Source organism: Monodelphis domestica, chromosome 4 (assembly GCF_027887165.1).
Source record: "Monodelphis domestica isolate mMonDom1 chromosome 4, mMonDom1.pri, whole genome shotgun sequence".
Taxonomy (NCBI): domain Eukaryota; kingdom Metazoa; phylum Chordata; class Mammalia; order Didelphimorphia; family Didelphidae; genus Monodelphis; species Monodelphis domestica.
Window position 1 is genome coordinate 390644270 of NC_077230.1, and position 25510 is coordinate 390669779.

At 43.8% G+C, this 25510-nt stretch overlaps 1 protein-coding gene across 1 annotated transcript in view; it reads right to left on the reverse strand.

Moving 5' to 3' along the window:
• Positions 1–5390: 5390 nt before the first annotated feature.
• Positions 5391–25510, reverse strand: part of IGSF21 (immunoglobin superfamily member 21) — a 447442-nt gene continuing 427322 nt past the window's right edge. Inside the window, exons 7-10 of the mRNA XM_056795696.1 lie at positions 17470–17555; positions 17042–17234; positions 14098–14136; positions 5391–8280 (exon numbers count right to left, since the gene is read on the reverse strand). Of these exons, the coding sequence (XP_056651674.1) occupies positions 8207–8280; positions 14098–14136; positions 17042–17234; positions 17470–17555 (392 nt within the window). The 3' untranslated portion in view covers positions 5391–8206. The remainder of the gene's footprint in view (positions 8281–14097; positions 14137–17041; positions 17235–17469; positions 17556–25510) is intronic.

Consider the following 25510-nt stretch of genomic DNA (forward strand, 5'->3'; position numbering starts at 1 on the left):
GAGTTTGGTAAGCCCTCACATCCAAGGTGCTAGTCTTCCCTGAAAAGCACATACACCCCTCAAGGTATAGAATAATCAGAAGGTAACCTGAGAAGGAAAGGGATTAATAATATGTGTATATATAACGGGGAGAGGAGGACCAGAAAAAGCTGCCTATAAAAGGTGGAATTTGAGTTCAGTGTTGAAAGGATTCAGGAAACCAAGTTGGTGAAGATGTAGAGGGACAATATTCTGGGTATGTGAGACAGTGAGAGCAAATGCATATTTGGTAGATGGGGACTTGTGCCTGAGGAAGGGCAAGGAGACCAGTATTATTGGATTTTAGAGTTGATGGAAGAGAGTAAAATATAAGAATACTGGAAAGATAGGAAGGGGCCAGGTGGTAAAAAGCTTTAAAAATCAAGTAGAGGATTCAAAATTTTATTCTGGAGGCTCTAAGGAGCCACTGAAATTTATTGAGCAGAAGAGTGACATGGTCAGATCTGTGCTTTAGGAAAACTACTTTGGCAGCTTTACTGAGGGGCATCTAAGTGGTCTGGAGTCTGGAAGACTTGAGTTCACCTCTGACCTCAGATGCCATCTAGCTGTGTGACCCTGGGTAAGTTGCTTAACTCTGTTTACCTCAGTTTCCTCATCTGTAAAATGAGCTAGAGAAGGGATTGGCAAACCACTCCAGTATCTTTGCCAACAAAACTTCAAATGGGGTCACGAAAAGTCAGACATGATTGAAAACAAGTGAACAATAACACATTTTATGGAATATGGACTGAGGAGAAACCTGACACTGGCAGATACCCAGCAGCTGAATGCAACAGTCCAGGCATGAGTCTAGTGTCAGAGGAGAGTAGGCATATATGTACATGAGTGTTTGTGAGGGGAGAAACAGCAAGACTTGGCAACATATTAGATATCAAAGGAGTATGAGAGTAGAGCTGGAAATGACACCAAAATTACAAGTCTGGGTGACTACAAAGATAGTGGTGCCCTTAAAAGAAACTGGGAAGAAAGGGAGAGTCTTGTAGGGGTGAAGATAAAGAATTCTGTATTGAATGTGGTACACTGGAGATATCCTTGAGACAGTTGGTGATTCAAGACTAAGTTCAGAAGAGAGGATAGTGCTAGATAAACAAATCATGCATAGAGATGATGATTGAATCCATGAGAGCTAATGAGATTATCTGAACAGAACTCTTTGTCTTTCTCTTTAGCTATGAAATGGAGATGATAATAGCGCCTCCCTCTCAGTGTTGTTATGATAATATTCTTAAAGCATTCAGCTTGACACATAGTAGGTACTATATAAATGCTAATTATCCTTATTCTTATTAGTGCTTTCCCTCTGTGGATTATTTCCAATTAATCCTATATATGGCTTCTTTGTGCATAGCTGTATGTTGTCTCCCATTTTAAACTATAAGCTTCTTGAGGGCAGGGACTATTTTTTTTTATTTGCATCTTTTGGTCTCTTCAGCACTTATCCTAGTTCCTGACCCATAGTAGGTGCTATATAAATGCTAGTTATTATTCTTATTCTTATTAGTGCCTTCCCTCTGTGGATTATTCCCAATTTATCCTGTATTTGGTTTGTTTGTATATAACTGTTGTATGTTGTCTCCCCTATTAGATTGTAAGCTTCTTGAGGATAGGGACTTTTTTGTGTGTATGTATGTCTTTTACTTTCCCAAGTGCTTAGCACAGTGTCTGGCACATAGTAGGCACTTAATAAATGCTTAATAACTGATTGTAAATCAATGGTCTCTGGGGTTCTTTCCATTTTTTTGAGCCTAAAACTTGGGTTTGGGTTCAGGATTTACCATCAATTTCTTGTATGATTTTGGACAAGTTCTTTGTCCTTTATTAAGTTTCAATTTCCACACTGGCAAAATGTAAATAACAACAGCAACATTACAAACTCTCAAAGGTTGTAGTGAAAATCATTAAGTGTTGGAGAAAAGCAAATTGATTATTAACTATTTAAAGCTGTGGTTAAAGTTTTCCTATCAGCCTGTCCTCATTTCTTTTGAAAGTACCCACTTATCTCTGGTGTCTTCTGGAGTTTAGGGCAGTTTGGTACTTCTGGTCTACCTTTCTTTGTCCTGCATTGTTTCCACATAGTTAAAAACCAGTAGACCTAAGTTTAGATCCCAACTTTGCCCCAGGTTGCTATGCAGCTTTTGATAATTCCTAATGTCTTCTTGTGCCTCACTTACTTTCTCTGTAAAATAATGGTACCTTTGAGATCATTTAGTTTAATTCTTCTATTTTATAGATGAGCAAATAGAAGACCAGATTGGGCAATAGACTTGCTCAAAGTCTCATAATTACTCAGAAAGCAGACCCAAGATTTCTTTTAATCCAAAGGAGTGTGTCAGGGCTCCTTCTGAAGCATCCCTATTCTACCTCTCCCCAACTCTCATCCTCTGTCTTCTCTTCATCCCTTGAAATGACTCACCCTGTTTAGGGAGTCCTTGCCTTGCATCTCAGGCACTGAGTCAGCCCCCAAATCCCAGCAACTGTGTCAGAACAACCAGGGTATGCAGTGATTCTCCCATGGCTGGCTTCTCCTTGGGAAAGTCCCACACCATTTACTGTGGTTCACCCACTTGCCGCTGAGATATTAATGTACTTCAGGGGTCAGTGGAGCCCAACGACCAAACTGTTAATAGGCCAAAGCAATTCCAATTTCATGCCTACATGGGCTTCTCTCCATTAAGAGAAGAAGAGGGAAGAAATCACATTTTATTTCTGTTAGGAAGTAAGCTGGCTTGTAGGGGCTGAAGCAATCCTGCTACCAGGCAGCAGAGGGTGCCCACAGCCCACAGAAAGAACCCTAGAGTGATATCGGGGAAGAAGGAAGTAGGTGGGAGGGGGTGGGTCGCCCTGTGGGGTTGTCACAGTATCACAGCATCTCTGAGTTGGAGAGGCATCATTTGGAGTTAGAGGACCTGAATTTAAGTAGCAGTTTTGCTATTTGCATGTGTGAACATAAACATGTCACTTTATTTCTCTAAGCCTTGGTTTCCTCATCTGTAAAATGGTGGGATGGGGATAGGTGATCTCTAAGTACTTTCCAATTCTAAGTCTAAATCTTAGCTTAATCAAGCAATAAAGTGGTATAGTGGTTAGACAGTAAGCCTGTAGGGTAAGGAAGATCTGATTTCAAGTCCTGCCTCTGATTTCTGACTGGTTAAATGATGTTAGACAAATAGCTTATCCTCACAGTGGCCCAAGAAACTTTCTAGAACAATATAATAGTTTCCTCACTGGAAATTCTTAAACCAATTAAATCACAAGTCTACCCAAAAATAGTCTAATGCATATGGTTCTGATACATACTATGTAAACAGGATTAAGCCATAGTGTGATGGCAAAAGTTCACCCATTGGCTTTGGACCCAGAGCTCCTGGATTTAAGTCCTATCTCTGATGCTTATAACCTGCCAGCAAGACTCTCTCCCCGGGCCTCAGTTTCCCCATCTGTAAAATGAAGGGGTTGGCCTCTGAGGTCCCTTCTAGCTGTAGATCAATGACCCTAAGTCACTAAACTTCTCTATGCCTCAGTTTTTCTCATTTATAACATGAGGATTATTGTACTTTTTTAAACAGTATGCATCTCCTCTCTAAAATCGGAGAGAAATTGTCATTATCATTAGCTCCCATTAGTATAGCTCTTCAAGGCTGTCACAGAGCTGTGTTCAAAGTTCTTCTTGATGTCTATCCTCAATTGGTGTCTCTGTATCCTCCACCCATTGTTCTTGCTTCTGCCCTTTGGGGCCAAGCAGAAGTCAGATCCCTTTTACCTTTGATATTTGATATCCACTCTAACTTTTCTCTCTTTCCCCCCCAAGTCTTTAGTTCTTCGGCCTTCCTCATGCAGCATGGCCTAGAGACACTTCATTATCATGGTCACCCTCCTCTGGGGGCTCTCTAGCTTGTTTGTGACCTTCCTTATGTGCTATTCAGAAGTGAACAGAGTATTCCAGGTGGATTTGACCTGGGCAGAGGACAATGGGTCTCATGCTGATGTTGTGTTTTTAGTTCCTGCTGAGTCATGGGAAGGAACTTTTTAGTGACCTCAAATCTAACTGGAGCCATAAATTAAAAATGTCATCTCTGTATAAGGATGCAGTCAAGCAGATTAGTCCTGTTGATTGGACCATGGCCTAGAAACTGGATTATATAGCTCATCTGGATGGACAGGTCAGCTGGCAAGTGGGCTGCTGGAAACCTTCGATAGGGACTATGGGGAGCAGAAGACCTAGATTTCATAGCTGACCCCTTCATTTTACAAAGAAGGAAACTGAGGCCCTAAGCAGACATTTGTCTTGTTCAAGGCAATGTAGGTAGTAAGTGACTGAGCTGGGACTCATCACCAGACAATCTGAATCAGAATCTGATCAATAAACCATAGAGAAAGAATTTGAAGGCATCTTAGAGCTCAACCCTCTTGTTTGTGGGTTGAGGAAATTAAGGTACAGAGAGATGATGTGATTTGCCAAAAAGCTGTAAGTGGCAGAGCTGAGATTTAAACCAGTCATCTCACTTGAAATCCAGTATTCTTTCCACTAAACTACATTTCCTCTCAAACCATTTAACACCCATTTATTAAGTGCCTACTATGGGCTGGGCTATATCCAAGATAAAAGTGAGGCAGAGTCTTCATTTATTAACTTATTGCATGCCAGGAGCTGTCCAAAGTGCTAAGCCTGCAAAGAAAGACAAAGGGGACAATACTCTATATGAATAACAGAGTACCTAAATTACAGAGCAGATGGAAGGTAATAAGAGAAAGGAAGCCCCTAGCAGCCGGGGAGCCTGGGAAAGGCTTCCTGAAGAAAGTGGGATTTGAGCTGAGTCTTGCCATTCTGATGGCTTCACCACAGTCTACCATCCTGTCCCTTGCCACATGGGCACATCTGAATGGTCATTGTGGACTGGTACATGTAGCTTTGCTTGGTGTTTAATTAGCACCTCTGTAGATCTGATCTGTCTTGAGCTTGCCTAGAGAAGAGAAAGTCCCAAAACAATAGGTCCAGGAGGAGACCTCTGCCTTTCAGGTGGTGTCTCCCCAGATTATGGTGCCACCATGGTGCCACCTGACCAGGGCATTCTTAACATGGCCCAGAAAGGGAGGATTTGATGCATGGATTTATTGATCAAATTCTTCTGAAAACACTAACAATAGACTTTCAGAGCAGGGAGGCCAGAATGGAGACCCCCTACCATATTTCTGACTTATTCTCCTTCCTCTCACCCTCAAGAGAGGCTGGCAGCATACACAGCAATGGGAAGAGGCTAGACTTCAAGTCCAGAAGTCCGGAGCTCTATTCCCTCATCTGCCACTTAGTAACCATGTGAGTTTGGGCACGTCATGACCTCTCTGGGCTTCGATTTTCTTTTTAAAAAATGTTTTATTGACATCTTTTTGTTTTTACATCACCTTCTTTTCAGAATATATCCCTCCCCTTCCCCTACTGAACAAGACATACCTTGTAACAATGAATAAAAAATGGGTGGGGGGAGGAAGCAGTTCAGCAAAACTAACAAATCAACACATTGACCAAGTCTGGCAGTGCATGCAGTATAACCCACCCATCACCCCCCACCTTTGTTAAAAAAAATGGAGGGAGATACCCTTTCTCATCCCTCCTCTTGGGGCCAACCATGGCCATTATAGTTTCACAACACTGTTCTTTTCATATGCATTGCTGTTGTCATCATGTCTTTCTGCTTCTTCCTCATCTTTCCAGTTTTCTCTGAATTCTTCATAGTGTTTCCTACAGTGCAATGATATCCCATGGCACTCATGGACCACAACTTGTTTAGCCATTCCCTAATCCAGGGGGTACCTACTTTATATCCAGTTCTTGGCTTCTACAAAAACCATTTCTTTAAATATTGTGGCATACATGGGGGCTTTACTTTCTTTCTACCTTTAACTTCCTTGGGTACATGCCCAACTGGGGAATCTCTGGGCCAAAGTGGATGGACATTTTAGTAAACTTTTTAGCCTAATTCCAAACTGCTTTCCAAAATGATTGGATCACTCTAATTTTCTCATCTGTAAAATGAAGTGGTTGGGTTAGTGAATCTCTAAGGTCCTGTAGAGCTCTACACTCTGAGCTCTCTGAGCCTCAGTTTCCTCATCTGGAAAATGGGGGTCCAAATGCTTGCACTACTTATCTGTAGTCTTCTTGAAGAAAGTGCTTTTGCAAACCCCTGATAGCAAAAGTGAGAGTTGCTTCTTATTATTTTTCTTTTTTATCTGGACTCCCTGGGCTTTCCCCTCCCCAACTTGGTCTCCCTATTCAAATCAGGTCCCTCTCCCTATAGGGCTCCTTGTACAAAACATTCTCACCTCCATGCCTGGGTTTCCACTGGGTCACCTACCTAGAATGTTTTCTTCCCACCTCCCTTTTGGAAGATAATTTCCATTTCCTCTATCTTTGAAAAGATCAGGCCACTTTCATCATTCTGCTACTTTCCCCCCCCATTCTGCATGGACTTTCTGTGGGAGGTCCATGTTAAGCAGTCAACAAACATTTATTTAAGCACTTACTGTGTGCCAGGCACTGTGCTAAGCGCCAAAGATACAAAGGAAGGAAAAAAAACAAAACAACTGTCTTTGTCCTTGGGGAGCTCCTACTGGAATAGGGGAGGGAACATGGAAATAGCTAGGTATGCATAAGATATATACAAAGAATATGGGAGGTAATCTGAGAAGGGAAGGCACTAGCAATTGGGGAGAGCCTGTGGAAGATGGCATTTGAGCCAGGGTAGCCAGGAGCCCAGGGTGAGTAGGGATGACTATTATAGAGATGAGAGAGCCAATTAAAGGAATGGAGATGGTCAATGAAGGTCTTGAGTGAGGAAAAGCAAGAAGGGCAGCATAGTGTGCAGAGAAGGAAGGTGTAAGAAGACTGGAATCAGAGGAAGGGGCCAGGCGACGAAGGGCTTTGGATACCAAATAGGAGGTTTCGAGATTACATTTGATTCTGGAGCTAGTAGGGAGTCACTAAAGTTGACTGAATAATAGGGATGATAGGATTCGATTGTTAGGAAAATCACTGGTGGCTGAGTGGAAGATGGACTAAGAGGGGGGAGAGACTCAAGGCAGGGAGACCAATTTGAGTGTTCTAGGGGAAAGATGGAGATACATGTCTCAATGCACTTCCAACACGGTCTTTGCCTTCAAGGAGTCCAGATTGTGGAAAACTGAGAAAATTGGGGAATTGGAATTAGAAACTAAAATTTAGAGCTAGAAGGGACCTCAGAGTTCATCTAGTCCATTCCCTTCATTTGAGGCAACTGAGGTCCAGAGAGTAGAATTGCCCAATGTCAGACAGGCAATAAGATGGCATAGCATGTAGTAGAATGAATATGGGGTTCAAATCCTTTGGTGCTTAATTTATCTATGTGTCTGGCTAATAATAATAATAACAACTAGCATTTATATAGTACTTTAAGATTTGCCAAATGCTTTAAATATATATATATGTATATATAATTACAAGTCTATGAGGTAGGTGCTATTATTATCTCCATTGTACAGGCGAGAAAACTGAGGCTTGAGGGGGCTTTAATTATACCCAGGATCACACAGCAAGAAAATGTCTGAAGAAGAATTCAAACTTAGCTCTTTCTGATATCAAGTCCAGGGCTGTATTCTATGGGCCAACCAACTGCCTCTCTGAACCTCGATTTCCTTTTCTGTGAAAGGGGTTTAAAAATACTTAAAGTACCAACCTCACAGGTATACGATGGGAAAGTATTCCATAAACCTTTAAGCAACAATCCGAATTCAAATCCAGGCCCTCAGATCCTAATGCCAGTTACTCAGATTTACTATGCTATGCCTCCTTTGGCAGAAGGTGGCTAATGGGAGTTCCCTGAGGGCAAGAGTTGTGTCTATTCTTTCTTTCTGTCCCTGCTCATGCCCCCCTCCCATGGAGCCTGCTGTAGTCTTGAAGTCATATCCAGTCCTCCATAAATGAACCCATGAATGAAAAGAACATGCCAAGCAGCTGACCAACGGGGGAAAATGGTTTTGTTTGTTTTAATTAAACTGACTGAGGAAGCCAAGACACAGACAGAAAGAGACCGAGAACAAGACTTGGAAATAGTTTTAGAAAAGAAATGAAACCCGACCAATGGACGGAGATGTAGATGGCGGATGGAGCCACCAAGAGGAGAGGGGTCTCAGGTCTTCACGTCAACTCAAGGATCACTGTTAGGGCCAACACCCAAGTCAGCCTGGCACCAGCAGGGCTCGGAGCGGAACCTGTGGAAACATGGGGAGGCGAGCATTATCTCTGGTGGAATTTTGGGTTATCTAAGAGGGAGAATCGATGTGTCTTCATAGTCGCCACAGTCAGGGAAGTGACTGGCCATCAATCAAGCAGCCAAATCATTGATTAAGGGCTGGAAGGGGACCTTTTATCCAATCTGACCCTCTCATTTTATAGGTGAGGAAGCTGGGGTTCTGAGTGGTAAGGGATGATTTCCTGAATATCTCACAGGTAGAAAGGGGAAGAGTCAAAATTTGAATGTGTTAACTCCAGTCAACCAGCATTTAGGAATCAATAACAAGTCTAGGCACTGGCAAATCCTATACTTAGGATTTTGGGTGGAGATCTTTGGGAAAGAGGCCAAGGCAGCCCAGTCCAGAGAATCTGGCTGTGTTGGGTATTGGGGGAATGAATGAATGAATGCTACATTTTCAAACAGTTTTAAGGAAACCTAAAAATACACCCTGCAGCACACTTCAAAACCATAGTGAATGACTGGTATTGTTATTGTTGTTAGTGGATAAGCTAGGTCAGGATTTTCTTTTAAGTATAGATAATGAAGGGCTGAAAGCTATTTGCTTTCAGGAGGTTGGGAAAGTTCTCTTCTCCACTCTCTCTCCTTCCTCTCTTTCTCCTTCTCCCCTCCTTCTTTATCTCCCTTTTCTCCTCTCTTACTCTTTTTCCTCTCCCCCCTCCCTTATTCCTCTTTGTTTCATCTCCCCCATGTCTTCCTTCTCTCACTTTCTCTCCCTCTCCCTTCTCTTTTTCTCTACCCTCCCTCTCTCCATCTCCTTCCCCTTTCTCTCTCTCTCCACTCTCTCTCCTTCCTCCCCTTCTCCCTCTACCTCCCTCCCTTTTTTCTCTCCTACTCACTCTCCATCTTTCATTTTCTCTTTCTCTCACACACATACTCTCTCTCTTCCCCTCTCCTTCCTCCCCCTCTCCCTCTCCCTCCCTCCCTTTTTCTCTCCTACCCACTCTCCATCTTTCCTTCTCTCTCTCTCTCTCTCTCTCTCTCTCTCTCTCTCTCTCTCTCTCTCTCTCTCTCTCACACACACACACACACACACATACTCTCTCTCCCCCTCTCCTTCCTCCCCCTCTCCCTTCTCTTTTTCTCTACCCTCCTTCTCTCCATCTCCTTCCCCTTTCTCTCTCTTTCCACTCTCTCTCCTTCCTCCCCTTCTCCCTCTCCCTCCCTCCCTTTTTTCTCTCCTACTCACTCTCCATCTTTCCTTTTCTCTTTCTCTCACACACATACTCTCTCTCTTCCCCTCTCTTTCCTCCCCCTCTCCCTCTCCCTCCCTCCCTTTTTCTCTCTTCTACCCACTCTCCATCTTTCCTTCTTTCTGCCTCTTTCTCTCTCTCCATTGAAAAGAATAATGTCTCTGAAGACAGAGGACCTGTGTTCAAATCCCACCCCATGATGCTCACAAACTATGTGACCTTGGCCAACATCTTTGAGCCTCAGTTTCCTTGTCTGGAAAATGAAGGGCTGAAATGAGATGGCCTCCAAGGTCCCTTCAAGTCTAGCTCAAGGGCCCTATGACTCCCTCTGGTATGCTTTCCAACACATGACACTGCCTGACACAATTCAATTTTGTTTAATTTCTGGTCAAACAAGTGACATTGGGATGGTGTGTTTTTCTGAACTGTCTATTCTCTTCCCTGCTCCTTCAGTGTGGATAATTGGGGCAGTTCTGTATATAAAGAGCTATCAGGAGTCACCTCATTCACTGTGTGAAACAACCTAGAAGGAATTAAAGACATTTGATTAAAATTTAATTAGGGATGGCATTCGAGGCTGTTTGATTTGCTCTTGGACTCAGGCTGTAAAAAGAAAAAAAAAGATTCCCCCCTAGAGAGCACCTTTCATCTACACTCTCCAAACACCTCATTTCACCAGAAGTGGAGATAAGAGAGAACAGGACAGGAAGTGGAGAAGGAGCACAGCTGTTTGCTGCAGCCCGAGGTCTGATGCAGAGGACTAGCCAGAGCCCTCATCTCTCCCAGACTCTTGAGTGCTCCCTATTGCTTGCTGAGGAAAGTTAAAAGCCTTTTGCTTGGCATTCAAGGCCCACATTGCATTCTGGCTCCAATGGACTTTTCTAGATTTCTCTCCATTTATCTACATGCTTCAATGCTGCAGCCAAACCAGCCGGCTCTCCCATCTCCCAAGCGTGTCCTGCGATCTCCTGTCTTGGAGCCTTTGCCCCTCACCCGGCTCTCCCTCTGCCTCTTCACCTGTTGAATTCTTCCTCTTCTTTCATGTCTAACTTGCCCAAGGCCCCATGGCTACTAAGCAGCAGACCCTGTCTCTATACAGGCAGAAGGCGGATATGCATGTGTAAACAGTGGATAGAGAGGGCTGCACTTGGACTCAGGAAGACCTGAGTTGGAATCCACAGTTGGATATTGGTTTGTGTCTCTGGGCAAATCCCTTAATCTCTTTCAGCCTCAGTTTCCCCATCTATAAAATGGGGATAATGATACCACCTACCGTTTAGGGTTATTATAAGGATCACTGGAGTTAAAAACATAGCAATTTACAATCCTTAAGCCACAGTGTGTCGTCGTTCAGGCATTTCTGCCCTGTCTGGCTCTTCGTGACTCTACTCATGTTTTTTTTGGCCAAGATACTAGAGTGGTCGGCTGTTTCCTTCTCTAGCTCATTGGACAGATGAGGAAACTGAGGCTAACAGAATTAAGTGACTTACCCAAGGTCACACAGCTAGTGAGAGTCACACCACTAGTCCATGAAGTCTTACTCTTTCATTTCATTGATGAAGAAGCTGAGGCACAAAGAGAAGGTTAAGTGACTTGCCCAGAGTCACACAGCTAGAAAGTGTCTGAGGCCAGATTTGAACTCAGGCTTCCTGCCTTCTGGCCTGGCTCTCTATCTCCTGTGCCACCTAGTTGAAAGCTCTGTGTCAATGGGAGTCAGTACTGTTTCCATACTCTATGTATGGAGCTCTCTTATCTCTACGGACCAGCTCTTGGTACTTTTCTTCTGCCAGACCCTGTATTGGAGTGTTCCAGAGACCTCTTGTGGTCTGTCCTGGGTGGATCCCTCAGTTGTCTCCTCTCAAATGAAGATGTTAGGCTGGATGCCTTCCAGGTTCCCCTCTGGCTCTCACTCCCCATTCCTGGGCTCTCTGTGCGTGTCTGCATACGTCTGGCCATGTGTTGCTCTTTCTCTCTCTGGGTCCAGGGCTGGGAGCCATTGAAATGGTTTGGTTGGGACCAGGCTCTTCTCTGCATCCTCTCTAGATCCCCTGGGCTGCTTTGTAAATGCTAACAGCCCCCTTTCTCCCCTTCCTCTGCTGCCCCCCGGTCTGAGGGAATGCTCTGGCCATTGTGTGGCCCACTGAGAGGCGGGGGGCTGGACAGTCTGCAGCGTTGGCCTTGCCCAGCTGGGCCAGAGTAGGGTGGGCCGAGGGGCCTGGAGAAGCTGCCAGAGGGCTCTGCCCACTCTAGTAACCACACAGTGACTCTGTCAGCCCTTGGGGGCAACCCCTTGTTGTGGTAGTTGGTTGGACTGGTTGTTGTTTCTGTGTCACCACAAACAAGCCTGTAGTAGGTGAGGCAGTGGAGATGGGAAATTCCTGGGGCAGAAATAGGAGCCTGGAATTTGAGTTCTGGTGTTGATACTAAGAAAGTGTGGAAATAAGTCATTTATTTGGTTTTGATAATAGCAAGCAGAAAGGAAATAAGTCATTTCCCTTCGCTGAGTCTCCGTCTGGGTCGTATCTATGAAATGGGGTTGGAGAATTATACTAAAGAATTCTTCTAAAATTCTGTTTTAACACTTTATACTCTAAAGTCCTTCTAAGATCTGACTTCTGTGTTCTAAGTTCCATTTCAGCTCTGACTTTTTGTGTTCTAAGAGCCCTTTCAGCTCTGATATGCTACATTCCAATACTCTAGTACTTTTCTGACATTCTCTGTTCTAAGGTCTCTCCCAGCTCTGATGTTCTCTGTTCTAAGCTCCCTCCCAGCTCTGACAGTCTCTGTTCTAAGCTCTCTCCCAGCTCTGACATTCTCTGTTCTAAGGTCTCTCCCAGCTCTGACATTCTCTGTTCTAAGCTCTCTCCCAGCTCTGCCATTCTCTGTTCTAAGGACTCTCCCAGCTCTGACATTCTCTGTTCTAAGGACTCTCCCAGCTCTGACATTCTCTGTTCTAAGGACTCTCCCAGCTCTGACATTCTCTCTTCTAAGCTCCCTCCCAGCTCTGACAGTCTCTGTTCTAAGCTCTCTCCCAGCTCTGACATTCTCTGTTCTAAGGTCTCTCCTAGTTCTGACATTCTCTGTTCTAAGCTCTCTCCCAGCTCTGCCATTCTCTGTTCTAAGGACTCTCCCAGCTCTGACATTCTCTGTTCTAAGGTCTCTCCCAGCTCTGACATTCTGTGTTCTAAGGACTCTCCCAGCTCTGACATTCTCTGTTCTAAAGTCTCTCCCAGCTCTGACATTCTCTGTTCTAAGGTCCCTCCCAGCTCTGGCATTCTCTGTTCTAAGGTCTCTCCCAGCTCTGACATTCTCTGTTCTAAAGTTTCTCTTAACTCTAACATTCTGTGTTCTAAGGTTCCCTCCCAGCACTGACATTCTATATTCTAATGGCTCTCCTAGAGCTGACATTCTGAATTCTGAGATCCTTTCCAGCTCTCATATTCCATATGACAGTCTCTAAAGGGAGGCTCCAATGTAATCCAGGACTCAACTGGTCAGAGCTTTTGATTATCTTCAGGATCTAAAAGATGTTCTCTTGAATTTGGGGTTCGGAAGAGCAAGCTCCACTGATCAGCTGCTCCCTGAGGGTGCCATATGCAGTGTGTATGAAGATTGGAGCATGGATGGTGTCTCAGACTTGTGATGAGAGCCATTAGTGATGTGAGTCAGACAAGGGGAGACTACATAGAGAGAGATGCAGCTGGGAGCCGAGAGTCCAAATCAGTGGGTGTTTGTGGATGTGTCCAGGTGCGAATCCCCAGAAGTTTGGGAGACTGTTTGGGTGCAGAGCTCCAGCCACTCCATTGAGTGAACAATGAGTTAGGATAGGAAGGAGCAGGTGTACTAGGCCAGTGTGTCTAGTAAGAGAGACTGAGTCCACACTGGGTCCTAATGCCCTCCTCACCAAGCTGCCTTAGCATTTGGGTTGAGCCACAAAAGAAGCCAGGCAGATGCAGTATTCAAATGGCATGAATTCTGAGCATGAACAGGGAGCTCTTAGAAGGGAGAGAGGTTCGTGTGGATTCAAAGCCTGGGTGTGGGATGAGGCCCATCACAGAATGCTTTCTCTGGCCTTAGATAAAAAACTAGAAACAATGTCCCAGAATAGGGGCTACTTTGGGGGAAGAAGAATGGACTCTGCCTCCAGGGAGGTCTTCTAGCAGAAGCTGGTCCAGTGAGTCAAACAGGAGTTGGATGAGCTGACTGCTAAGTTCTTTTCCAACTCCAATCATGGGATCATAGCTCTTGGGCTAGAAGGGGTTTCAGAGACCATCTAATCCAGCCCTCTCATTTTAAGTGATGTACCAAAGGCCACCCAGATATTGGCATCAGAAGCAGAATTTGAACCCAGAAATGAGCCAGAGAAGGATGGCCAATAACTCTAGTATCTTTACCAAGAAAACTCCAAATGGGGTCACAAAGAGTCAGTTATAACTGAAAAGCACCAAACAACAACACAAGAGTCTCATATCTGAGAAATGGGGTCAGGGGAGCAGATATGGCAATCTGATTCCAAGAGTGCCTTGCCCATCCAGAAAGTCCAATTCAATTCCCATTTGGAAGAGCTACAAGTAGAAGCTTACCATTGGAGTCCTCTGTTCCTCTGGGAATATTTGGGTTTTCTGTGGGAAACAAAAGAGGAGAAGAGCATTCAGGGCCTGAGTAAAGTCTCAAAGGTGTCAAGTGCAAGCCTGGGGCATCCCATCGCTGAAACACAGACTGTGACTTTTGGAGTCATCGATTTGAAGCCTGGTAGAATGTAATAAGCCCTGGCTTTGTAACCCAGAAATCTGGATGTTCAAATCCTGCCTCAGACATGTACTACCGCATACTTCTTGGGGCCTCAGTTTCCTCATCTGTAAAATGAGAGAGATTGTAATAGATGACTCTGAAAGTCTCTTCTGATGCTAAATACATGATTCGGTTATTTTGATATACTCTGTCACTCTGACTCTTGGGAGAGCTGATGTAGACATCCAGTGGTCATTCTCCAAGGCTTGTGAGGACTGAATGATGTATTTGCAAGGCACTTAGTGTTTGGTGTTTGGCACTATAAATCCTTGTATCCTATAACAACTGACTCCAAATTATCTGGCTGCAAAAGCACTGTACAAATGAAAGATTGTGATTTTCATGTAATTTTTACAACAATAGCTAACATTTTTATAGCTCTTTAAGGTTTGCAAATCATTTTATGCAAACATCTTACTCTATCCTCATAATATTCTTGGGAGGTAAGTGCTATTATTCCCATTTTTACAGATGAGAAAACTGAGACATATAGAAGTTAAGTGATGGGAAGGAACCTCACCTATATCATCCCAATTGTGGATTGTGCTCTCCTAATTCTCTAAGAACGCCAAAAATTATGAGCTCACAACCTCCCTCTGAATTGGCATCCCTCCCTTTTGTTGTTGGAGAATTCTTTTCTGTGTAATCTAGTTCTCTCATGCTGCCCTTCAAGACTATTTGTCTTGGTCTCTTCCAGATCCACACCTCCTATGATCAATACCTGGTGGAGCAGAGGAGTTGGGTAGTATCCTGTCTACTGCCTATCTAGGCCTGGGTGGGGTATAGATACAACCCCAGCTCTCTTTTCATCCCCAGGGAAAGGGACACATATTATATAGTTTTCATAGACTTTAAGCTTGAAGAGATGATATATTTCCAATATTTCATAGTCATGAGAAATAACTTACCCAAGCTCATGTGGAGAGTAAGGAGGAGAGCCAGGATTTGAAACCAAGTCTTGAGCCTTCATATCTAAGGTTCTTCTCCTTCCATCTCTTATTTCCCCTGCCCTAGCTGGGCTTTAAATCCTTTTAAGAGCAGCATTCCCCAATCTCTACCCAGTGGACTATCCATTCAGAAGAAGGTTTGGAGTTGGAAGAAATCTTAGAGATCATAGAGCTGGAAGTGATCTTAGAGTTTCCCTAGCCCAACCCAACCAAAGGTCAGGTTATCTATCTCTTTCTGTCTATCATCTCTTTATCTCTTTCTATCTGTCCACTTTTCTCTCTTCCTTTCCTTTCTTTTTTCTCTTCCTTTCCTTCTTTTTTCTCCTTCCCTTCCTTCCTTCCTTCCTTCCTTCCTTCCTTCCTTCCTTCCTTCCTTCCTTCCTTCCTTCCTTCCTTCCTTCCTTCCTTCCTTCCTTCCTTCCTTCCTTCCTTCCTTCCTTCCTTCCTTCCTTCCTCCCTCCCTCCCTCCCCCCCTCCAGGGCTTTTTTTTACTGTACTTCTTCAAGGCCAGTGAATGAAACAGGGGCTGCAGTGGGTAAGAGTTCTGGGCTTGGAGTCAAGAAGTTGTTCTCAGTCATGTCTGATTCTACCCAGGGACTTTATCCAGGTTTTTTTGGGGGGGGCAAAGATAATGGAATAGTTTGTCCTTTCCTTCTCCAGTGTGCCCCTATTTTATAGATGAGGAACTGAGGCATATAGGAGTTAAGTGACCTGCCCAGGATCACAAAGCTGGTATTTGAGGTCAGATTTGAACTCTGAAAGATTTTTCCAGACTCCAGGCTCGGTGCTCTATTCATTATACCACCTCAATGCCCTGGAGTCAGGAAAACCTGGGATCAAAAATCTCACCTTAGACCATACCACCTGTTTTAATTTCTTCATTTGTAAAATGGGGAATGATAGAGAACTTCTCTCCCAGGTTCTTGTGAAGATCAAAGGAAATACATAAATAGTGTTTTCAAGTTTTAAAGCACTATAAAAACTCCAGATGTATAAAGACTTCCAGATGTATAAAAACCATAAAAACTTCCAGATTACTAGAACAGGTATGTGGCATGATAACATATAGAGTCAGGAATAGATCTCATCTTCCTGAGTTCAAATTTAACCTCAATCACTTCTTAGCTATGTGACCCTGGGCAAGTTATTTAACCCTGTTTGCATCAGTTTCCTCGTCTGTAAAATGGGGACACTCTGGAGAAGGAAATGGCAAACCACTCCAATATCTTTTACCAGAAAACCCTGAATGGGGTACAAAGAACTGGATAAGATTGAAACAACAGAACAACAATAATCATCATTAACATTGTTATTAGTTAATAGATGGCCATCTCACTTATGAGAAAGAACACTGTCCACATCCAGAGAAAGAACCGTGGGAGCAGAAACCCAGAAGAAAAACAACTGCTTGATCACATGGGTTGATGGGGATATGATTGGGGATGCAGACTCTAAACAATCACCCTAGTGCAAATATCAATAATATGGAAATAGGTCTTGATCAATGACACATGTAAAACCCAGAGGAATTGCGTGTTGGCTATGGGGATGGGGAGGGAGGGGAGGGAAAGAACATGAATCATATAGCCATGGAAAAATATTTTAAATTAATTAATTAAATAAAAATTTTCAATTAAAAAAATCGATGGCCATCTCCAAATCATCCATTCCTCACCCTGGTGGCCCAGACAAATGTGTTCCTTCCTGCCAAGAAAGGGCCATTTCTTCTAGGCACAGATACCATGGCTCCCTCTTCTCTCACCCCATTGACTTGGGTTGGGTCTCTTACCAAATACGATGAGGCGGGTGTGGGTGTCAGTGGAGCCCAGGGGATTCTGGGCTGTGCATCGGTACATGGAGCCATTGAGCTCAGCGGGTACTCTCTCCAGTACCAGCTCCTTCCCATCGTGTTCTGTGCTGCCATCCAGAAGGCGGCTCCCCACTCGGGTCCAAGTGAACAGGGGCTCAGGGAAGACTTCATTCTATGGAATGGAGGAGAGAAGATAGGATGTGACATGTGTCAAGCTGGGGTCTGTTGCCAGAGACCAAGTGGATAGTTGGGGAGGACCATGGCTGGGGTTGCCTGGCTCTTGGTGGAGTGATCCCACTGGTTTCTTTCATGGATAGGCTATGAATGATGAAAGGGCTCTCTCCTTCCTTCTCCACTCTTCCACCTCCCCACAACCCTGGCTGCCCAAGAAAGGGCTCCTGCCTGACCTGAAAGCCATGGACCAGGATCCTCACAGTGTCTCCCACTCGGGCTCTGGTGGGCGTCATCATGATTTTCGGGCCTTTGGGGGCAACTGTGGAAAGAGAAGACAGAACAGAATGAGAGCAAGAGACTGAACTGGACTGTTGTGCCTCAGCCAGGGGAGGGAGAGAAACAGTCGGCATCTGCTCGGGAGGCCATCTGTCCTCCCACGTGCTTCATCTCATCATTCTTTGGCTGCTGATGACTAATCTCTAAGCTCTGTTCTAACCTCTATGCCAAAGCTCTTGGAACATTAGATCTGGGGGGACACTTAGAATGGAGAACACTGGAGCTTAGAACTTGGGATGTCAGAGCTTTAGAACCGAAAAAGTCAGAGTGGCAAGAGAGATCCTAGGATGTAAGATGCCAGAAAGGGGAGGGGGCTTGGAACCTAGACTCTCAAAGCTGAGAGTATTTACCAGTTGGGTTCATTTTCTTTTCCTGCAATAGAAAGTAAACTCCCAGAGAGCAGGAAGAGTTTCATTTCCATCATTGATTCAGGGCTGTACCGTCACTGGTTCATGTAGGGTCCTGAGAGCTGATTAGACAATTTTCAGAAATCTCACAATCTCTTGCTACTTACTCAGAAATCAGCAAAGGCTATATGCCTCAGGGCTTCATTCCTTATTTTGTTGATTGTCTAGTCTTAAGAAAGTGATGGAGAAAATGTTAATGATGCAGATTAAACCTAAAAGTCTCTCTTACACACTTTTTGAAGAGCTGGTTGTTAAATATTTACCAGCACACTCCCACTTGTTATCCTGGTGCTGTGTGTGTGTGTGTGTGTGTGTGTGTGTGTGTATATATATATATATATATATATATAATTTGCATGTTGTTTACCCCATCAGATTGTAAGCTCTTTGAGGTCAAGGTCTATCTTTTGCTTCTTTTTGTATCCCCGGAGCTTAGCACATAGTATACATGCTTGATAATGAATGAATGAATGAATGAATGAATGAATGAATGAATTGACACTGAATACTGGAGCTGGAAGGCAGCTTAGAGATCATTCCTTTTGGCCCTCATTTTGCAGGCAAGGAAATTAAGGTAGTTCCCCCATGACCACAGAACTTATAAAGTGAACTCAAATTTCATGAAGGGTGCTTTTTCCATTCTATCCTTAAGTGGAGGACAAATTGTGAAAGGGCCTTGAATGTTAGGTTAAATAAGGGAATGGGAAGCCACTGAATTTATTCACAAGGCAGTAGCATGACCAGTGAATTAGGAAGACTGACCTCGACTTCTGAAAGGTATGGGATAGCTTGGGGAAGGGGCAGGGAAGGGGTCTGGGATTTAGGGAGATCAGTGAGTTGGCTATTTCAGTAGCCCAGAGGAGGGTTGAGGAGGGGTTGACCTTGTTCTCAATTCCACAAAGTCCCCAAACTTGGGATGGGGACAATTGAGGTATTTCTTAACACTCCCAGGTAGTTGTATCACTCCCTTGACTCCCCATGCTCCCTCGGCCCAGATGTTAGCATAAATGGGTCTTGGTGAGGAATCGGGGGTCTACTCAGGGTCAAGTGATATCTGGGGCTTCCTCTCAGCCTGCCATGGTGGCCATAAAGGATGACATGGGGCTGTACCTGCGAATTAGCTAGCTTCTAGCAGTGGAAAAGACATGGAAAGGAGCTGAAAGGAGCTGTCACCCTTCCCCTTCCCCCCACTGTTGCCATAGTAACACACCAACAGGTCCCAGACCCCCAGGAAAGGTGCTAGTATTTCGGTACACAAGGTGAGGGAGAGAATAGGAGAGAGCAGGACTTACAAGATGGGCATTTTAGTTTGGTGATCACAGCATGGAAGAGTGGATTGACAGAAGGAGATGCTCATGGGTTCTTCCTTCCCATCCCAAGCCAGCTTCTTGAATTCCCACTCTACTAGCCTTCCCCCACTCCTCCCACCTCACTACCCCCACAAGGCATCATGGAAGGAGCACTCTGAGGGTTAGAGGACCTGGATTTGAATCCTGCTCTGACACTTAGGTATTGGGGGACCTTAGAGAAGTCACTTCACCTTGAGTCCTGGCTTCCTTTTTTGTAAAAGAAAGGCCTTGGATTAAATGGTTTCCAAGGCTCCTTCTGGTCCAGCTCCAAATCTGATGGGATTGGGACTCCGGTGAATATAAGCAGGACCCTGATGGAGCTGAATACTGGTCACTGTGCCATTCTGTGCTCCAAGGCCATTCCCTAGAGAGGAAACTCTGCCATGGACCCTGGGGCTATCAAAAGAGACTGGTGTGGGGAAATAAAGTAGGGGAGAATGGTTGGGGGAGGGATAAACTATGGGTTGTGCTTGGCCCATCAGTGGGTTCTGTCCACAAGACCCCATCACTGAGAGGCCAGAGGGCAGCTGCTGCTCCTGCTAGCAGAAAAGTCAGACATTATGGAGCCTTACTAGGGACTGCCCTGGCTATGCTCTTGTCAGGTCTTTGGTCTACCCGTGCCAGCCTCCCAGACTTCCCACAGCTCTGCTCCCCAAGCCAGTCTTATTACCCAGGCAACAGTCCCCCGTGTCTGATCTGTTCTCTCCCTGTCATTGGGATCAGCTGTTTGTGAGGCAGGCTTTGTGAGGATGCTTAGAGGAAAAAATGGTTGGCTTTTCAGAGTGGGAGCTTTAGATGGGCTAAGTTTTGGGATTGGGGTTACCTGGACCCACAGTACCACTGAATATCAGTGCTGAAAGGTCCATATGCTAGAAATGGAAGGCACTATAGAATATGTGGAATCAGAGGTGGGATGCATCATAGAACACAGAATATGAGAGGTGGGAGGGAGCTTGGAACACAGAAAGAACATCAGAGCCTTTAAGACTTGCCTAGAGATCCATTTCTTGGAGGAGCCTTCTCTACCTCCCAGCTGCTAGCATCAGAGCTTCCTTCCAAGGCTCTCTTCCATTTATCCTATATTTATTCTGTATGCTCTAATTTATATATGTCCTCTCTCATCCTCCTTGACTCTCCTAGAATGGAAGCTCCTTGAAGGCAGGGACTTGTATTCTGAGCACAGTGCCTTACATAAAGTAAATGCTTAATGAATGCTTGTTGATTGATTGACTAGAACTGGGAACCATAGTTACAACACAGGATGTTACAATTCAAAGGCACCTTAGAAAGAACATAGTTCATCTCTCATTTTATAGACCAGGTAGCTGAAGTCTAGAGAGGGAAAGCTATTTACCTTACATCACACAGTAAATTAGCCAGGAGGAGTCCTTTCTATTGGACCTTGTCTGATTTTAGCCTCAGTGAATCATATTCTTGCTATGTAATGTCATTCCAGTAGTACTTGAGGTATTATTTCTTCTCTTGGGCACAATGTCCTCTCTCTCCTCTTCCCCATCTTCTTCACATTCTGTCTTTGGAGCCAAGATGTCCACAAGAACTCATGACCTCTTCACAGACTCTAGTCTATAAGAGGGCCAGGGAAGACATATTGTCTTCTAAAAGGCCTGGGGTACAACAAAAGGGAGCCAGATCTGACTTCTGACTATTCATTTGTACTTGGGTTTGCCTCTCCTGAAGTGGCATTCCACTAACTAAACCCAGGACAGGGAGAGGGAATTGGAGAAACAGTGTAGAGTTTAGTGGTCTTCTGGTACAATCAATTTAATTTACAGAGAACAAAACCAGAGATGATTAATTAAAACCAAGAGCAAGACATCTGAGATTCTGTAGAGAAATGAGGAAAGGCAGTAGAGAGAAAAGATGTGTCCATATTGTGTGCGTGTTTGTGGTAGAGAGTGCTGGTAGGGAGAGAAAGGTAGACATGGAGGAGAAATATGTTGCCTTTGTATTTGCTGGATTTTCAAATCTTAAGCATGCTTAGAGGCAAGGAATGGTGGAACTGGTGCTGAGTTGGAAGGAAGGAAACTTGGGGTCTGATCTTATTTCTGCTCCTGACTATGATCTTGGGAAAGGGAGGTCACCTTTCTGAGATTCAGTATCTTCTCTTAAATGTGTAAGTGACAGATACTAGAAAATTTTTAAGGTCTATTGCAACTCTGACATTTTATGTTTTAATTTGCCACCTCTTTTGACATTCTGTGTTCTAAATTTCCTCCCAGAAGGTTCTCCCCACTTCTGACATTGTGTTCTAAGGATTCTCCTAGCTCTGCCTTTCTATTGTTTAAGCAAGGAGAGGTGGAGCCAAGATGGTGGCTTAGTAGCATTGAAAGCTGGAATGGCTAGAAAATCCTTCCAAAACAATCTATAGTTTAAGGTCCCTTCCTGCTCTGACATTCTGTGTTCTAAAATCCCTCTCCCAGCTCTGTCATTTGGTGTTCTAAGGGTTCTTCCAGCTCTGACTTTCTATTGTTTAGTGGCCCTTTTAGCTCGGACATTGTGTTCTAAGAGTCCTCTCAGCTCTGTCATTCTGTGTTCTAAGGGTCCTCTCAGCTCTGACATTCTAGGTCCTAAGGTCCTTCCCAGTACTGACCTATATTCTAAGAGTCCTCCCAGCTCTGACATTGTATATTCTGAAACCTATTTTAGAGCCAACATTCTATGATCCACTGAGAGTAATGGTATCCAGCTTATTCTCCAGATATTATGCTAGTTTGTAGGATTTGCCAGACCATTTGTTCAGGCTGTGCTGAGGAAGCTCCCTGGAGGAGGGAAGGAAGTCAGTGAGGGATGGGGAGAGCCTTAAACTGTTTCCTGAAGAAAGCACTTGGGTACTGCTGGTTCCCTGGGATTTGGTGAAATAACCCCAGCTATATGACCTCTACATTATAATCTCTGCTATTCTGCTCCTGGCCAGATGCTACCATGGGGCTGGAAACAGGACTGAGAAGTAGCAATGCGTTGTGTGTGTGTGTGTATGTGTGTGTGTGTGTGTAAGAGGGTTTTCTGAGCTCTCTGAGAAAGGAAAAGGCCTGGTAGGGAAGAGAAGGCAAAGCACGGGAATGGATGTGTTTTCCAGCTCTCCTTCCATTAAGTTTTTCTTTTGTGGATAGTTAGTCAATTGTTTGATGGATCTCATTTTGGAAGCTCTGACATGGTCATTAGATCACAGACTTAAAGCTGGAAAGGACCCGGGAGGCCATTTAAGTCCCCACCTATCATTTTACCAATGAGGAAACTGAGGCCCCCAAACATTAAGTGATTTGCCCAAGGTCATGCAGTTTCAGAGGCTTGATGCAATCAGCATAATAATGAGGAGATGAGAAAGGAACAAGCAAACTTTCTCAGACAATATTCCCCAGCAGGCCACATCAGGTGACTGAAAGGTAAAGAAGAATACAAGATCCCATCCTGCTCATTATTTGTTGAATAATTAAAAAAAAAAGAAAGGTTTTGATTTGGCAAAGCAAAATGCTGCTTTAGAGGTTCTTTTCCAGGGAGGAGACAGACCCAAGTGATCAATGATGAAGCCTTAGGGAAACCTCTAGAGCTAAGCATTATGGACTAGCTAGTCCAATGGTCAAATCTTACTGGTTGTGAAGTAAGGCTCATGGGTTTGGGTTATATTCTAGGACCTTTGAGGGCTTCTTTGGCTGGCCTCACTCCAAGTCATCTGTATTCACAAATATTTGATCTGTGTGTGTTTGTGTGTGTGTGTAAAAGTGGGGATATGTGGGGGAGACCAGGCAAGAGACTCTTAATTAATAACCTCCCATTTCTCAAGCTCTTAAAGGTTTACAAAGTGCTTTCCTCACAACAGCCCTGGGAAGAAATGATCTCCATTTTAGCTCCAGTTTTATTATCTCTGCAAACAGAAGCATCTGGAAGACCCTACCCTCTATGGGGAATCCCATTTCCATTCAAACTCAGGGCTGGCTAGCCTACCTGAGGATGACAAGCACATGCCTTTTTGCTTTCTGCCTTGACTGATATTAGTAATCAGAGGATTGTCAAACAAAATGACCTCTGTTGTTTTATCTTTCAAGGAAGCCTGCATGATCCTGACATATTTATGGAAGGAAAGCCTTGAAGGCAGCATTTTGCTTTTAGTAAATAAAAAAAACTTTGGGGCTTTTTTTTCATAGTTGATAAACAATAAGCACAGTAAGGTCTTGTATTCTCTGCCCTTTTCAGTCAACTGCCATAGAATCTTAGATCTGGAAGACACATTAGGGTTCACTGAGTTCAATCCCATCATTTTCCAGAGAGAAAATTGAGTCCTAGAGAGGTAAAGAGATTTATTCAGGGTCATACAGCTAACATGTATTGGAGAGATGATTTGAACACAAGTCTGTCTTCCTGACTCTAAGTCTAGCATTCTGTTTTCCTTTTGGATTCCTTGACTTCCTTCAAGATTCCATCCCAGGCTCATCTTCTTCCAGAGTCCTTCCCTGGTCCCTCTACCTACAGGTGTCTTTCTCTTTGAGATGATAATCTCTCTATCTAGTTTGTATGAGATATTGGCATGATGTCCTCCTCTTTAGAATAGAAGCTTCTCATGGGCAAGAACAACGATTTCTGCCTTCCTTTTCTCCCCAGCATTGAGAACAATCTCTGGCATATGCATACAATACTTAATAAAGCACTTAATAAATGCTTGCTGATTGACTAAGAAAGTCAATCTCTCCTTCTTGTACCCTCATCACTGTGCAAAATGTTTACTCTATCAGTGTTGGCATATTGCAGAGCTTCTAAAACAAGATCCATAATTATTCAAGAGAAATCAGCCCATCCATGCAGGAAAATCCAAGTAGATGAAGAAGGTCCATTGCCCCAGATGATGATAAGCGGTTGGATTGATTAGGGCATATATTTTGGTTGGAGATAACTGATGAATGATGAAATAGGCTCAGAATTGAGTACAAGGAGGAGAATATGGCCTATTTTGGAAAATCATGGCAAGCTGTTAATATCTCCAAGTTTCTCCAAGGAACAAAGGCCCATCTTATATTTTATTTTTCAGTAAGTCAAAAAACATTTATTAAGCACATACTATATGCAAAAAATCTATGGCCTTGTAACCGGGATAACTCATCTTTCTGAGTTTAAATCTGGTCTCAGTTACTTGCTAGCTGTGTGACTCTGGGCAAGTCACGTAACCCTTTTTGTCTCAGTTTCCTTATCTGTAGAATGAGCTGGAGAAGGAAATGGCAAACCACTCCAATATCCTTGCTAAGAAAACCCCAAATGGAGTCATGGAGAGTTGTACATAGCTGAAAAATTACTGAATAACAATATGTGTCACGAACTCTGCTAAGTCTGGGGAGGGCTTGAAGGGAACCCTATCTAATAAAACTGCAACAATGCTTATTCTAGTAAAACTCAAACTCCTTGCTTCACAGTGTGGGGAAGAGAGGAAGGGATGGTGTTTTGGGGAAAGTGCTTTCTGAACATGAACTCTTTGGTGGAGAGTATCTTGAACTTGGGAATCAGGAGAGACCTGGGTATAAATTCTGCCTCACACCTTAGTCAGCTGTTCTACCATGGGCAAGACCCCAAATTTCCAGGAGCCTCAGTTTCTATCTGTTAAAATGAGGTTCCTACTTCCTTTAGTGAGACAGCTAGGTGGCATAGTAGACAGAATGCCAAGACAGGAATTGGTAAGACATGAGTTCAAATCCAGCCTTAGAAACTTGTGTGACCCTGGGCAAATCACTTTGCCTTTTTTGCCTCAGTTTCCTCATCTGCAAAATGAGCTGGAGAAAGAAATGGCAAACCATTCCAGTTTCTTTGTCAAGAAAACTCCAAGTGGGGTCACAAAGAGTTGGACATGACTGAAATGGCTGAACAACAAAATACCTGCAGCGTTTAACTTATAGAGTTAAGAATCAAATGTGGGTAGGGCTCTTTGCCAATATGAAAGTACTATGTAAATGCTATTATTATCATTATACTTAGGATGATGATTACTGAATATATTATTATTTAGAACATCATTCTGTATTCGAGATGCAAGTTGTTATTATTATCCTTTGTCTGTACCCAGATCTATGATTTCATTGGGATCAGGAGTTGATATGTTTATTGATGAATATTTTAAAAATGCCTACTATGTGCCAGCCACTGTGCTAAATTCCCAGCATGGAAACTCCTTTCACTAATGC